The 14,766-nt window shown below is 43.1% G+C and overlaps 1 protein-coding gene across 2 annotated transcripts in view; it reads left to right on the forward strand.

Annotated features, from left to right (window-relative positions):
- The window catches only part of PAH (phenylalanine hydroxylase), a 75,271-nt gene that overhangs the window by 19,126 nt on the left and 41,379 nt on the right, over positions 1–14,766 (forward strand). For both annotated transcript variants that reach the window (XM_030214396.1, XM_030214397.1), the window contains one exon: positions 11,061–11,149. In XM_030214396.1, coding sequence (XP_030070256.1) covers positions 11,061–11,149 — 89 coding nt within the window. The remainder of the gene's footprint in view (positions 1–11,060; positions 11,150–14,766) is intronic.

Here is a 14,766-nt window from a genome sequence, read left to right on the forward strand (position 1 = left end):
ATATTTTTGAAACTTAGGCTTCGTTTGCACTTATATGGAAAGATGCAGGACCTTTAAGCCCTCGCTGATGAAGGGGAGGGTCAGGAGGGAGGGGTGGGTTTGATCAGTGGGCAGGAGCATTGATCCAGAGAGGAAGTATGATTGGAGGTGGAGGAATCTTGATCCGGGGTGGGGGGAGGTGGAGTGTGATTGGGTGGTGGTGAGTCTTGATTCGGGGGAGTGATCAGGAGGTGGGGAGGTTGTGATGGCTGGGATTGTGATCAGCAGATTTAGGGGGGATGTGATAGAGGGGACCCCAAAAAAGTCAGGACTGGGAGCATTGGGTATGTGATTTATTGAGTGCATACTGCAAGTCGGGTAATGGTTTTTATATAGTAATGAGCCACACGTAATGTGCATGTTCTGAAACACCTACACAACCAAGCCATGCCCACTTTAGGACACATGTAAATATTAGCATTCTGAAATCACCATTATATATGTATGCAGTCTACATGTGTAAATACTGCTATTTACACATGTAGATGCCGCACCAGGAAGTAATTACTGGATTGAAAATAATTACTCAACCAAACCTTTGAACAACCTATATGTAAAATGAGAAATATATATTTAAGTTGATGCCTGTTATTTTCCAGTAACATTTCCAATTTTATCCAGAGCTTGTGATGGATGTCAGCCTAATGGTAACCAAACACATGTGCCATACAACTAGTGAGACGGAGGTAACATGGTTGTCGGAATCCATACAACAAATGCCAATATGCTTCAGCCTGTCTTCAGAGGGGCCATGTCGAGGATAAGTAGGAGATTTATTTCCCATGCTTCTGAGAAGAAATTGACAAATAGGGTACCAAATGTTGCCTAGCATGACGACTGGCAACTTATTTGCATGTTTTGCATCTTATCACTGTGTAACCCACAGAGGGGCATAATCAAACGGGGTGCCCAAGTTTTCAAGAGGGCGTCCTCGCAGGATGGCCCCGTAAAGGGGTGGGGCAACCCATATTATCGAAACAAGATGGACATCCATCTTTCTTTTTGATAATACGGTCGGGGATGCCCAAATCATAAAATTTAGGTCAATCTTAGAGATGGTCGTCCTTAGGTCATTTTTGAGATGGCCGTCCCTGGTTTTCGGCGATAATGGAAACCGAGGACGCGCATCTCAAAAACGACCAAATCTAAGCCATTTGGTCAAGGGAGGATCCAGCATTCGTATTGCACTGGTCCCCCTGACATGCCAGGACACCAACCGGGCACCCTGGGGGGGCACTGCAGTGGACTTCAGAAAAAGGTCTCAGGTGCATAGCTCCCTTACCTTGGGTGCTGAGCCCCCCAACCCCCCCCCCCCCCGAAAACCCGAAATCCACAACTGTACACCACTACCATAGCCCTTAGGAATGAAGGGGGCACCTACATGTGGGTACAGTGGGTTTCCGATGGGTTTTGGAGGGCTCACTTTTACCACAAATGTAACAGGTGGGGGGAGGATGGGCCTGGGTCCGCCTGCCTGAAGTACACTGCACCCACTACAACTGCTCCAGGTACCTGCATACTGCTGAGATGGACCTGAGTATGGCATTTGAGGCTGGCAAAAAAGTATTTTTAAAGATTTTTTTGAGGGTGGGAGGGGGTTAGTGACCACTGGGGGAGTAAGGGGAGGTCATCCCCGATTCCCTCCGGTGGTCATCTGGTCAGTTCGGGCACCTTTTTGATGCTTGGTCGTAAAAAAAAATGGACCAAGTAAAGTCGCCCAAGTGTTCGTCAGGGACGCCCTTCTTTTTTCCATTATTGGCCGAGGACGCCCATCTCCTAAGCACGCCCCAGTCCCGCCTTCGCTACACTACCGATACACCCCGGTGAACTTTGGTCGTCCCCGCAACGGAAAGCAGTTGAGGGCGCCCAAAATCGGCTTTCAATTATGCCAATTTGGGCGACCTTGCGAGAAGGATGCCCACCTCCCGATTTGTGTCAGAAGATGAGCGCCCTTCTCTTTCGAAAATTCACCTGATTGTGACCTAAATATCACCACAGTAGAGCAAAAGAAGCTGCATTAGAGCCCCTTAAGTCACTTTAAGGGGCCAATAATCTGAAAAAGCCCTTACACAGCTTGACACTTTGAAAGACAAGTCCTGACAATCCCTTCGCCCTTTTCATCTTGTCCGTGACATTGCCTATAATCAGGACCTCTCTTTATCCGGATTTAGGTTTCCTCTGCAGGAGAGGAAGGGACAGATGTAGGGAAAGAGGATTATAAAAAGATTTGTTACAATTTTTCTCTTAGCAAAACAGTCAATTTTGTTGAAACTTTGCCCTCCCAAAATGTATCAGCAATAATTTTGTTGATGTTATGGAGCATTGCATCATGTGTCTTATTCTAAAGGTGCAAAAATGGAATCTTTTCTTATCAGAATAGTGAAGCAACAGGGAGAATTCAGTCATTCAAATTGCTTGACTGGCTAGTGTGATACCATTTGGTACCATCTTTGAGGGCACAGAGAAATAATGATGTGCATTAATGTTGATGCAAAAAAAAAAAAAAACACAGCAAAAGAGATATATTTCATTTTATTTCAAAACGAAAAAGAAATGGCAACAAAATTAGGGGTTCTTTTATTAAACCACAGTAAGATAGGCTTAGTGTGTCCTAACATGGGACTTTCCCATGTGCTAAGCTCTGATTTACCTATTTTGAAAGCTTTTTCCTTTTTTGCATGTCATGCACTCATGTTCACATTTGCGCACGGTACCTGCAAATAGTTAATGTAGGAGCACTTACCGTCTCCTATTTAGGAGGCACTAAATGGTCCCATGTTAACCTTGCGTTATCCAGTTAGTGTGTATTAATCAAAATGTTTTAGGGGTCCTTTTACTAAGGCGCGCTGAAAAGTGGCCTGCGCTGGTGTAGACGCATGTATCGGATGCGCGCAGGTCCATTTTCAGCGCACCTGCAAAAAAGGCCTTTTTTGGCCAAAAATGGACACGCGGCAAAATAACGATTGGCATATGTCTATTTCGGGCCTGAGACCTTACTGCCACCCATTGACTTAGCAGTAAGGTCTCATGCGTTAACCGGGCGGTAATTGTCAGCGCATGTACACTGCCGATTACTGCCTGGTTAACACCACGCGGTAGAAAATAAAATATATTCTCTGTCGTGCATATTGGACACGCATAAAAAATGGAATTACCGCCCGGGGCTCATGGTAGCCAGGCGGTAGTTCCAAATTGGCACATGTTGGATGCATGTAGGCGCCTACGTGTCTTAGTAAAAGGGCCCCTTAAACAGATAAAACATCCGCGCCCACTCTTGGCCCCTCAAAAAATTAGTAGTTAACTTACATTTAGAGTGCACAAACAGGTAAAATACTGCACAACACTTTAACGCATTTTGCGATTACTTGTTTCATCTGCATTAACCCCCAGATTATATATATGGCGACTAAAGTTACGTGCGCGATTTTGGCCATGCAGCCAAATTTCGCACAAATTTAATTCATTAACATGCCAATCGGTGCTGCTAATTGGCCACTAACAAGCAATTATTGGCACTAATTGGTACTAATTAGAGTTTGCACGCACAACTTGCTAAGCGTATTCTGTTCTACCATGTGGATCTCAAAATAGGGTATGGCCATGGGAGAAGCATGGGCTAGTCGTGGGTGTTCCTAAAATGTATGCGCAGCATTATAGAATATGCCCAATTCGTGCCTAAGTTAGGCGCAGGCATTTACACCACGTTGTATTTGCCGTAAATGACTGCACCTAAATTTAAGTCATGGAGACGGGCGCTTGGCGTATTCTATAAACCGTGCCTAACTTTAGCATTAGCCAGTTAGGGCCAAATTCTATAAATGGTGCCTTAAAAATTGGCGCCGAAACACCACACACTTAGCACAATTCTATAAACTATGCCTAAAGTTAGACGTAGTTTGTAGGATGTGCTTAGCAACTGTTCTTGCAACTAAAATTAAGGCACACTCATTTAGGCCAGCTAAAACCTAGCCTAAATACCTATGCCTAATTTAAGCACAGATCAGGTGTATTCTATGATACTGTGCATAGTTTTTGAAAAGCCCAGAACCTGCCCATTCCACACCCCCTTTTACACTAGAATTTACACGCACCATGTTATAGAATACGCCTAGAAAGTTATATGCCTAAATTCTAATTAAAGCCATTTAGTGTGCTAATTGGTTGTTAAGTACCAATTATCAGCGCCGATTGGCTTGTTAATTAAGTTGTGTAGCCAAATTAGCACACACAACTTAAGGCGCCATATACAGAATTTGGGGGTTGGTGCATGGTAAGGGTAATGCCTAGTTGGCTAATGTCTCCATGATCACTTTCTGTCTATGCCATATGCCCTTGACAGAAACCTGAAAAATTAATTAATGCACAGTTTAACATGCAGAAACAGGCAAGCTACCGCAAAACCCCTTAAAGCAGTTTCGTGGTTGCCTGTTTCCACACGTTAACCGTGTTTTAAGTACTTAACACCCTTTAGTTAAAGGGCCCCTAAATCTAAAATGTTAAATCCTACCACAATCAAACATGATACTCATATACAACAATAGATGCTTCTAACAGGTATATGTTAAGTTATAGAGGTGTATTATGCGTATAAACTGCTAAGTCAAATTTCTATTCAAGTCAGCAATGGGAGATTAAATATGCACCTCTGCGATTTTCGGCAGTTAATAACAGGAAGTTCTAAATTTCATATACTCAACAAAGTGGTATGTTTGCCATTTTTGCATTCACTATTGCCTTTGTGAAGCTGTTGTGACCTCAGAATTAAGTCTCTCCAAGTTTTTCCTTAAATGCTAAAAGTCATGAAGCTGCAAAACCCTGTAGAAACTGTTCCACCTGCCCAGTTGAAAAATAATACAGTGACAGAAGTACAGGCACATAAAGAATTCCACAGTATACGTTCTACAATGACGGCCTATCTTTTGATAATTTTCTGGAACCAATGCTGCAGTCTGTAGACTGGAAGGAGCCCAGAGATAGTAGAATTAAATATTACTCTCTGTCAGAGAAGGCGAGCTGAATATTTATTGCATTTCTGTACCAGGCCGGAGTCCAAGATGCTGAGAGGCCCTTAGGCCTGGGGCTGGTCAAAGCCTGACTAGAACGTGCTAAACCTGTGCCATGAACTGCTATAAATTTCAAAGACCTGCGCGTGACCCTTGCTACAATGGTCACTATGTAGAGGCCCTGTACAAACTCACAAATGCTTCCGTTTTGCTGCCCAACATAAAAATAGCTGATTAGCATCCATTAAGCATTTGACCCCTTGCTAATCTGGCCACAACGTGGGTGTCCAGTGCAAACCCATAAATGCCTGATGTGTCCCTTAAAGCCAAATCAATATTTATTGCTGATCAGCCATGGCTTCCCTCATTTTAGTCATCGCATCATCACAGAGTGTCAGTGTTACACCAGTTTGCTCTGGGGATTCATTCAGAGCCGCACAGACGGTCAGCATGTCTGGCTAACGAGATCAGGACGGAACAACACTAGCCAAATATTTTAAACATTTACTAATTGTCTAATTGAGTTTTATTGTGGTGGAGGGCAGTCAAGTCTGTGTCAACAAACAAGTGTTCACAGAGGAAATACCCGTCGCCTGGCCTTGAAATTAAAGAGGTGAAATGAGGTTTCCCTTATCAAATCGGAAAATCTCTACTATGAACATTTCATTTTGCTTGATTTTATATAAGATGTCTATGTAACAAGTTCAAAAGACATTGGAGCCCACATTTAAAAGGCATTTATCTGAGATGCAGCACCCACTATCTGAATAAATGTCGCTGAGAGAGATAATCAGAAGCACTGTTCGAATAGTGCCACTGAATATCTTTATAGACTGCTTTGGATAGTGCTAGGATGGAGGCACAAGTGGCGATTTTCATCCGGATAATACAGCAAAAACGCTGTGCTACTATTCAGATAAGTGATCCAAACAGTTACTTAATATCACTAAGTACATAAGTATTGCCACACTGGGACAGACCAAAGGTCCATCAAGCCCAGAATCCTGTTTCCAATAGTGGCCAATCCAGGTCACAAATACCTGGCAAGATCCCAAAAAAGTTTAATACATTTTATGCTGCTTATCCCAAAAATAAGCAGTGGATTTTCCCCCAAGTCATTTCAATAATGGTCTATGGACTTTTCCATTAGCAAGCCGGCCAAACATTTTTTTAAACCCCGCTAAGCTAATCACCTTTACCACATTCTCTGGCAATGAATTCCAGAGTTTAATTACACGTTGAGTGAAAAAAATATCTGCTCCATCCAGATATTTAGTGGCATCCACTCTCCATTTTTTTTTTTTTTGCCCAGGGTAGCATTTTAAAAATTTCTGACCACTGTGGGATCAGTACTGGGGATAATTATTTAAAACCACTTTTATAAACACTAATCTTTTGGATCCAGCCCCAAAATTAAGAGGCCCTTTATCAAACGGTGGTAAAAGGTGGCACATGTTGGTGTTGGTATGTGGGATTGCCACGTGTCGAGGCCACCTGTTACCGCCGATAGTAAAAAGGATTTTTTTTAAGGGGCCAGTAAATGGCCATGTGGTAATTTAAAAAATTACTGTTCAGCCGTTTACTGCCAGAGCCCTTACTGCCTCCTATTTAGGAGGTGGTGAGGCCTGAAGCGGTAACCTATCGGTATGCGCTGCCCAGTTACCACTAGACACATCCCTGGCACTAGAAAATAACAAGGTATTTTCTAGAGCTGGAAATGGTGTGCGGGAGACCCAGAACTACTGCCCTGCCATCCCGCTGACTTCTGCTCCTGCCGCCTCCTGCCTTTATTTGTATTCATAGGTTTATTTGTTCAATTGTAAATTATATCCCTCTATCTGTGAAGAAGCAATCTTCTTACGTTTCTTATGTCTCAAGACTTATTTATTTCCATTTTTTTGTTAACCCGTTAATTCTTGTATATACTACCCAGTATAGTTTTTTTTTAAATTGTAAAACACGTTGGACCCCTGAAAGATACCATAGTCTATAAATATAGGATTAAATTAGATTAGATTAAATGCAAAAAAAACCCAATGCATATATATGGATGAATGAATGGATGGACACACAGACAGACAAACCCTCCCTAATAGGTTCTAACACTTCAGTGAAACATTCCTAAATATATACTTGTAAATATTGTTAAATCTATATTTATATCCAATAAGTTCCTATTAAAACTAGAGGTTTTCTTAACTTGTGACAAAAATCTTAATTGAAATGACCTGTTAGAAGTGACAGGGCTCTGCCGTGACTCCTGGCCAATGCACCTTTTCTACTCCTGTCAGATCCTATGGCGCTCGGGGCCTGCAGCTTGCAACAGTCTTCTTGGTGCTTCTGGCTACCATTTCCCTAGGGTGCATGCGTGCCAAAGAGCTGCTGTTTATTTCTTGCGGCTGTGATGTTGAGAAACCCCGTAGGAGGGGTGTGACTTCCTGCTGCTGTGTGCTGTCTCTTGTTCCTGCCTTGCCAAGTTTTTTTTTTTTATTTGTACCCCGCAGTTTCCCACTCATGGCAGGCTCAATGCGGCTTAGGTACTTATTTGTACCTGGGGCAATGGAGGGTTAAGTGACTTGCTCAGAGTCACAAGGAGCTGCCTGTGCCTGCAGTGGGAATCGAACCCAGTTCCCCAGGACCAAAGTCCATCACTCTAGCCACTAGGCCACTCCTGCCTTGTCTCCTAGTTCCTGCCAAGCTCCAGTCCTGTCCTTTCTCTGAGTTTCTGCCAAGCTCCAGTCCTGTCCTGTCTCCGAGCTACTGCAAAGCTCCTGTCCTGCCCTGTCTCCGAGTTCCTGCAAAGCTTCAGACCTGCCTTGCCTCTGAGTTCCTGCCAAGCTCTAGTCCTGCCTTATTTCCGAATTCCAGTCCTTGTCCTGCTTGTCTTGTCTTGTCCAGTCTTGTCCTGTCTGTTCCTAGTGCCTGTCTTGTCTGGACCCAGTTCTTGCCTTGCCTTGTCTGAATCCAGTTCTAACCTTGTTCCCTTGTCCCCTTGTCCTGTCTTGCCTTGTCTGGATCCAGTTCGAGCCCTGTTTGCCTTGTCTTATCTGGGTCCAGTCCTAGCTGTGTCTGCCTTGCCCAGTCCCGGGCTTCAGCCCTGCCTTGCCTTTTGTCTAGCCTTGCCTAGTACTTCGCCCAATACTGGGCCTGGCTTGAGTGATTTTTCTGTCATAACCAGGGTCCAGCTATGGTCCAAGGGCTCACTGTCCCGAGTCGGTGACAGAAGACCATTGTATATACATAAAGCAAGGCTTTTAGTGTGCTTTCATTGTTAGCAAAGAGAATTCCAATGAGATTTTTATCAAATCATTCTATGTAAAATAAAACAGTTATTCTCATAAGAACATTACACTAGCCCAGCTTTCTAAAACAAATCCATGATCTTAACAACCTGTTGAAATAATGGATACAACTGGATCTGCTGCCCTCTAGTGACTAATGCGGTATTTGAAAGGGATTTGAAACCATGATAACAAGAGAGTAATTCTGTAACAGGTGCCAGATTTTATTTGTATTTTTGTATGTTTATTTATGTATAAATTATCCACGGATTCCATATAGCATGACTTAAGTTGTGCATGCAAAGCCAGTCGTATCCTGGATTTGTGAGTGCAATGTAATTAGTTATCAAACCAATGAGCACTGATAATTGCCAATTAATAAGCAATTGACACTAATTGTCATTGATTTGAATTTACATGCACAACTGTCTAAGCCTGTTCTAAGTTGCATAGTTGAAAAGGGGGCACGGCCATGGGTGTGGAATGGGCGGGTCATGGGCATTTCTAAAATCTATGTTTCTTGTTATAGAATACACCCGGTCCGCACCTAATTTACACCAAATTTTACTTGGCATAACTGCCCGTGAATAAATTTAACTCTCTGGGTTAATTGCTTCTACTTTATCATGGGGTTACGTATTTCCAAGCAGCAATACTGTCCCTTTAAATTCTCTGGGTCTCTCTCAGTACAATGTCCGCCCATGTGCTGGACTGCTTCCAGGCTCTTTAACTAGAGCCAGCCCTCTGATTCCCAGCCAGGGTGAAAATACTGCCACACTGCTTATATGCTTGTTTAAAACTCTTCACCTTCTGTATTCTTTCCATGGCTGAAACAACTCTCAAAGTCAGTCCACACTTGGTTCTCCTGCTTCATTTCTGGATCAGAAATTTCAGTTCAAGCAGCTTCCAACTATTCTGCACTTTTACGTAGCGCTGCATTTGCCACACAGTAAACTCAGAAGGTTAAAGAAAATAGTTTCAGTGTGCCTAGTATCTTGAAAGGTACCTTCCTCATTCATTTACACTTCTCCAGCCTGCATGTGAGCAGAGCTGAGCCTCAGGGCCTCCCGTCTGCTCTTCCAAATAATTTAACAGGGTAACACATTAACAGCTACTTGTTTTAGAGGAAATCTCATTTCCACAGTGTTCAGGCCAGCTTTCCTTCCTGCATGCCTTGCTCAGCTGCTGACCACTCTCATTGAGCTTCTATGGGGGTTTGGGTCACATCCCCTTTCTCTCCCTTCTCCCCCCCCCCCCCTCCTGTTTCTCCCTGCAGGACTCCAGGGAGAATTTATGCAGTTCCCAGGAGTTTTGTTGTGACATGCCCAGGCCCTTTACTGCTAGGTCTTCAAAGTGGAATTCTAGCATTCCCTAGCAGCCACCTTAAACCTCTTTTCCTGCAGTATTCTTGTAAAGGAGAGGAGCCTCACCAGGGTTTTAAGGCAATCCTGACTGTGTTGGAGAGCAAACACCTGTCTGACAGTGACCACCACACTTGTTACATTGTCTCACTGCCTTGAGATCATCAGACAATGTCCCCCAAAAGGAAGGCCAGCTCAACGTATAGACCAGGTGAGCCCTTGCTCAGGGCACCCAGTGATAAAGGCTGCCAAAATCCCAATACAGCATTTCTGTCTCCACTCCCTCCCCATCCCCCCCACACACAATCCAGTGTCTCCTTATCTCTCTCAACCCCCTGCCACAGCTACCTTTATGCTCTAGAGGGTACCAGAAGCAGCAATCCACGCATGCTGCCTGTGTTCAGCCCGGAGCCTTCCCTCTGCCTCTTCTTGCACCTTCTGACACAACTTCCTGTTTTCAACAGGGCGGGACATGGCAGACAGAAGGCTCCATGCTGGACACAGGCAGCGCTGCTGCTGCCTGGCACCCTCTAGAATGTGGCTGCAAGGGAACACTACAGTTCCCAGGATTTTCGGCAATAAGGAAACAGCAGAGTGATAGGGGTGGAATTGAGACAGAAGAGGAAATACTAGATCACGGGGGGGGGGGGGGTAAAGGAGTAGAGGGCGAGATACTGAATTATGGGTGGGTGGGAGCCAATGTGGGGGTGGGGGCACTGTTGCAAATGTTGGCTCAGAATGCCACTGTCCCTTGAGCACCAGCCCTGCCCAATGGCTTTTCTCCTGATCCATGCTCACCAACCTTTCCCCTCCTTTTGCGTAGTTCCTTTGGATTTTTGTACCCCCAAAGCATCAGTCTGCACGTCCTAGCGTTAAAGGTTAACTGCCAAGCATTTGACCAGATCTCTAGGTTTTGTAGATCACTTCTCATTTCACCTACTACTTTTGAGGTGTCCACTCTGTTGTAGACCTTCATGTCATCTGCAAAAAGACAAATTTTCCCTTCTAACTCTTCAGAGACATTGCTCACATAGATGTTGGACAGAATTGGCTCCGGGCTGACCCTAGATCACTCCACTACTCGCCTTTCTTTCTTCAGCATGAATTAGCGCATGAATGAGCGTGCACAGTCATGCCAGCACAGTAATGGCCGCTATGCTTGTGCAGTAATTCATGTCCTAACTGCTTAGCACTCTTTAGTAAATAGGCCTCAGTTTGTGCACCAATGCATATTAAAACTATAATAGAGTTGACAAATTTGTAGTGTTGTTGAGATCATTTTGTTGGTCTAGAATACATCTGTGTATGTCCGTACCCATCTCAAAATATGTTTTGGAGAAATTAGAAACGTGTCTTTTTTTTTTTTTGTCTTGCAGTACCATGGTTCCCCAGGACTATTCAGGAGCTGGATAGATTTGCCAATCAAATCCTGAGTTACGGAGCAGAACTAGAAGCAGACCATCCTGTAAGAAATGTTCCTTATCTGAGGAAAGGGGGAGTAGGAGGAGTAGGCTCTTGAACAACACTAGTAGGCGACGTAGATTAGGAACAATCTCTTTATTTAAATATACACTCGACTCAACACAGCCGTGTTTCGGCGCTACAGACGCCTTCTTCAGGAGTCTTGTGATATATAAATATACGAATATTAAGCTCAAAGAGAATGAAAGCAAGGCTTCTGCTACAATTGTAATCCGACGCCGAGTATACATACAGCAGTTACCAAACTGAGATAATCAGCCCTGTGCGCTCACCCGTTCCCTCTCACGCTCCTTAGCCATCATGATAGAGGATAATTAATATACATCACATGCTGTTACAACTAAGGGGTCCTTTTACTAAGGTGCGCTGAAAAATGGCCTGCGGTAGTGTAAGCACATGTTTTGGGCAGCCGCAGATCCATTTTTCAGCGCACCTGTAAAAACGCCTTTTTTTAGTTTGACGAAAAATGGACGTGCGGCAAAAGGAAAATTGATGCGCGTCTATTTTGGGTCTGAGACCTTACCACCAGCCATTGACTTAGCAGTAAGGTCTCATGCGTTAACCAGGCAGTAAGGGTCTATGTGCATCAAATGCCGTTGTTTGGGCCTGTCAGTGTTGAGTCTTAGAACCAAAAACCCAACACCTCACCCATACAAATTCCCCAACTGGTTTCTTAGCACCACCGGCCTGATAAGTACCGAAAACAACTATAAACAAGAGAAGCTTCTCACATTACCAAAGTTATTGTTACCCAAGAACATGAAAAATAAGAAATAATAGAAAATTAGAAGCAGCACATAAGAAACAGGGTAGTGAGGGAACATAAAAAGGGGGAGCCATGGAAATGGTCGCATATTCCTTAGTCTATTGAGATAGACTTAAGGAAGATTTTCATCAACTCCCTTTGCCTTCCAAACCAGGCATTTATATAGGGTTTCTCAGCCCATAGTACAAAGAACTGTTTTTTTCCAGGAATACATCATACAAGATATGCCATTTGTTTGTTACAATTGCCAAAAAGTACATAAAATAATATTGCATTTCCTTAAAAGATACATCCTCAGTCCTTTGGTAAATAAGCATACCCTTGAGTAAAAGAATCTTTTATCTCACTTCAAAAGGAGTCAGGATTCCGTTCTCAGAGAGGGCCAGATGCACTAAACTTAACAAGCCATTAACGAGCCATTAACGAGCAAGTAGTAAACTCTGGCATGCACTAAAGACTTTTTTACGAAGATGGTAGCAGCTAATGAAAACAGAATGCAGATGAGCAAATTGTGTAGAAACCCTATTGTAATGAGATGCACTAACCTTTTCCGTTTGCCTAACGCTGGAAAATCTAACAAGAGGTCTGTACCTCTCGTTGGGGCTGCGCGGGATTGAAAAACTGCTACAAAAGTAACAAAAAAAATAGTGCCCTGCTTTAAAAAAAGACGTCTATTTTGGCCGTCCCCCCCCCCCCCCCAAGACGCCGTGCCGCTCACCACCTCCGATGTGGCTCGACAGTGCAGTAAGGACGCCCATTCAAAAACAAAAACATCCATTTTGGCCGTCGTTGCCCCTCCCCCCCGAAGACGCCGCGCTGCTCACCCCCTCCGATGCGGCTCAATCCAAAGGACAGTGCAGTTGAGGACGCCCATCCAAAAAAAAACATTCTGTTGCCAGTTGATTCTTAGGAAGAAGAGAGGTTTAAGAATCACATGACATCTTAATTATATTTAAAGAACAAGAAGACTGTCCAGAATCAAAGAGACATTCTAAGTTCAGTTAACAGATGTATATATGATGAGGATTACGGTACCACCTCTATAAATATGCTTGGCTCATGAAGAAATATTTAGCCAATTAGAAGGTGGATACGTTACACTCAGCCAGCCTTCTCTCTCTCAGCTCTCTGGTCCCGCCGCGGGACCAGAGAGCTGAGAGAGAGAAGGCTGAGTGAAGAGCAACGTGCACACTGAAGCGCTGCTGCTACCGTGAGTCACACCGACGAGGTGAGGAGTTTTAAAATTCCAACAGAGGGAGAGAGGGGTGCCTGTAACGGAGGGAGGGAGGGAGCCTGTAACGGAGGGAGGGAGATGCCTGTAACGGAGGGAGGGTGCCTGGAACAGGGAGGGGGGCCTGTAACTATTTTTCGAATTTTAGCAAAACATCCAATGAACTTAGAATATCTCTGTGATTCTGGACAGTCTTTTTGTTCTTTAAATATAATTAAGATGTCATGTGATTCTTAAACCTCTCTTCTTCCTAAGAATCAACTGGCAGCAGAATGGCTGGGTCACTACCACCATGGACCAGCCAACCTTTTGTACCAGTTAGGGAACTTGTGGGGCAAGGTGCACCCTCAAAGAAAACGTTGTTCCGCTACCCCATAAAAATCTATAATGAGGACCCCTAAGTTGGTTCTTGAAGGCCGCAGCCCAGTGGAATCTTCATGATTTCCTCAATGCATATGTATGAGATCTATTAACTTATAACAGAATCGTTTATCATTTATTCATTTTACTATACCGTTTCAAAATTGTGGTTACAAAACAGAAACGGTTTACATGTTAAAATAGTATGATAAAACACACATAAAGAACTCCATCGAATAGATAGGAAAGCAAGACTAAAACAACCATTCTTAAAAGATAAAAACCAATTCTTACTGAACAGCCATTCATAAACAAGTACATAAATAATATATAATTGTTCTGCATATTTAATACAACCTACCAACTAATGCCTTTTATCGCAGATTATCTTCGAACTTATCCTGAAATAAGTATGTTTTCAATAATTTTCGAAATTGAATGTAGGACTCCTCCAGTCTAAGGTGTTTTGGAAGACAATTCCAAAGAGAAGGGGCTAGAAAAAAAAAGCTGAGTTTCTAGTAGACTCCCATCTGGCCTTCTGTGGCGATGAGATAATCAATCTGTTATCTGTGAGTGAACGAAGCGGTACAAGCACATATATATTATGCATAATTATTGGGTAAATATTGAAAACCCAACTGGTTACAGCCTTTGAGGACCAAGTTGGGGGACTCAATAATATACTGTAGTACATTATTTAGGGGGATTATTTACTACCACGTTCTAATGTTAACACACCTTATATGCCACAGGACCCATTACATACAATAGACCTTTTACAAATAATTATGAGTTAATGGCACTAACATACGTTATATTGGAGGGGTTAGTAAATAGCCTCCTCCAATGTAAATATCTCTTTCCTTAAAAATTAAATTTAGGAAAAATCTCCAGATTTAAGAATGTCTATTCCCTAACTTGTTAAATCAATACAACTTAAATCATTTCAATAATGGGGATCATTCAAAAATGTGCCATATATCACCCAACCCTAAAAACTCATTTATCACAACACCATACCATATAACAGTCTTCTGGACCTTAGTGGCAACTTTCTTCACATGGACCACTCAATCCGTAGTTCGCCCGCTTCTTCATCGGTCACTGTTTATTGATTATTATTTATAACACCTTCATTGTAATATCAAACTCATTTTTTTAAAAATGTCTTTCTCTTAAATTTTATATATAAACTCAGTGCCACCTTTGGAAGTGTCAGGACATTGTCCTAAAAAAGCTAATC

Source organism: Microcaecilia unicolor, chromosome 9 (assembly GCF_901765095.1).
Source record: "Microcaecilia unicolor chromosome 9, aMicUni1.1, whole genome shotgun sequence".
NCBI lineage: Eukaryota > Metazoa > Chordata > Amphibia > Gymnophiona > Siphonopidae > Microcaecilia > Microcaecilia unicolor.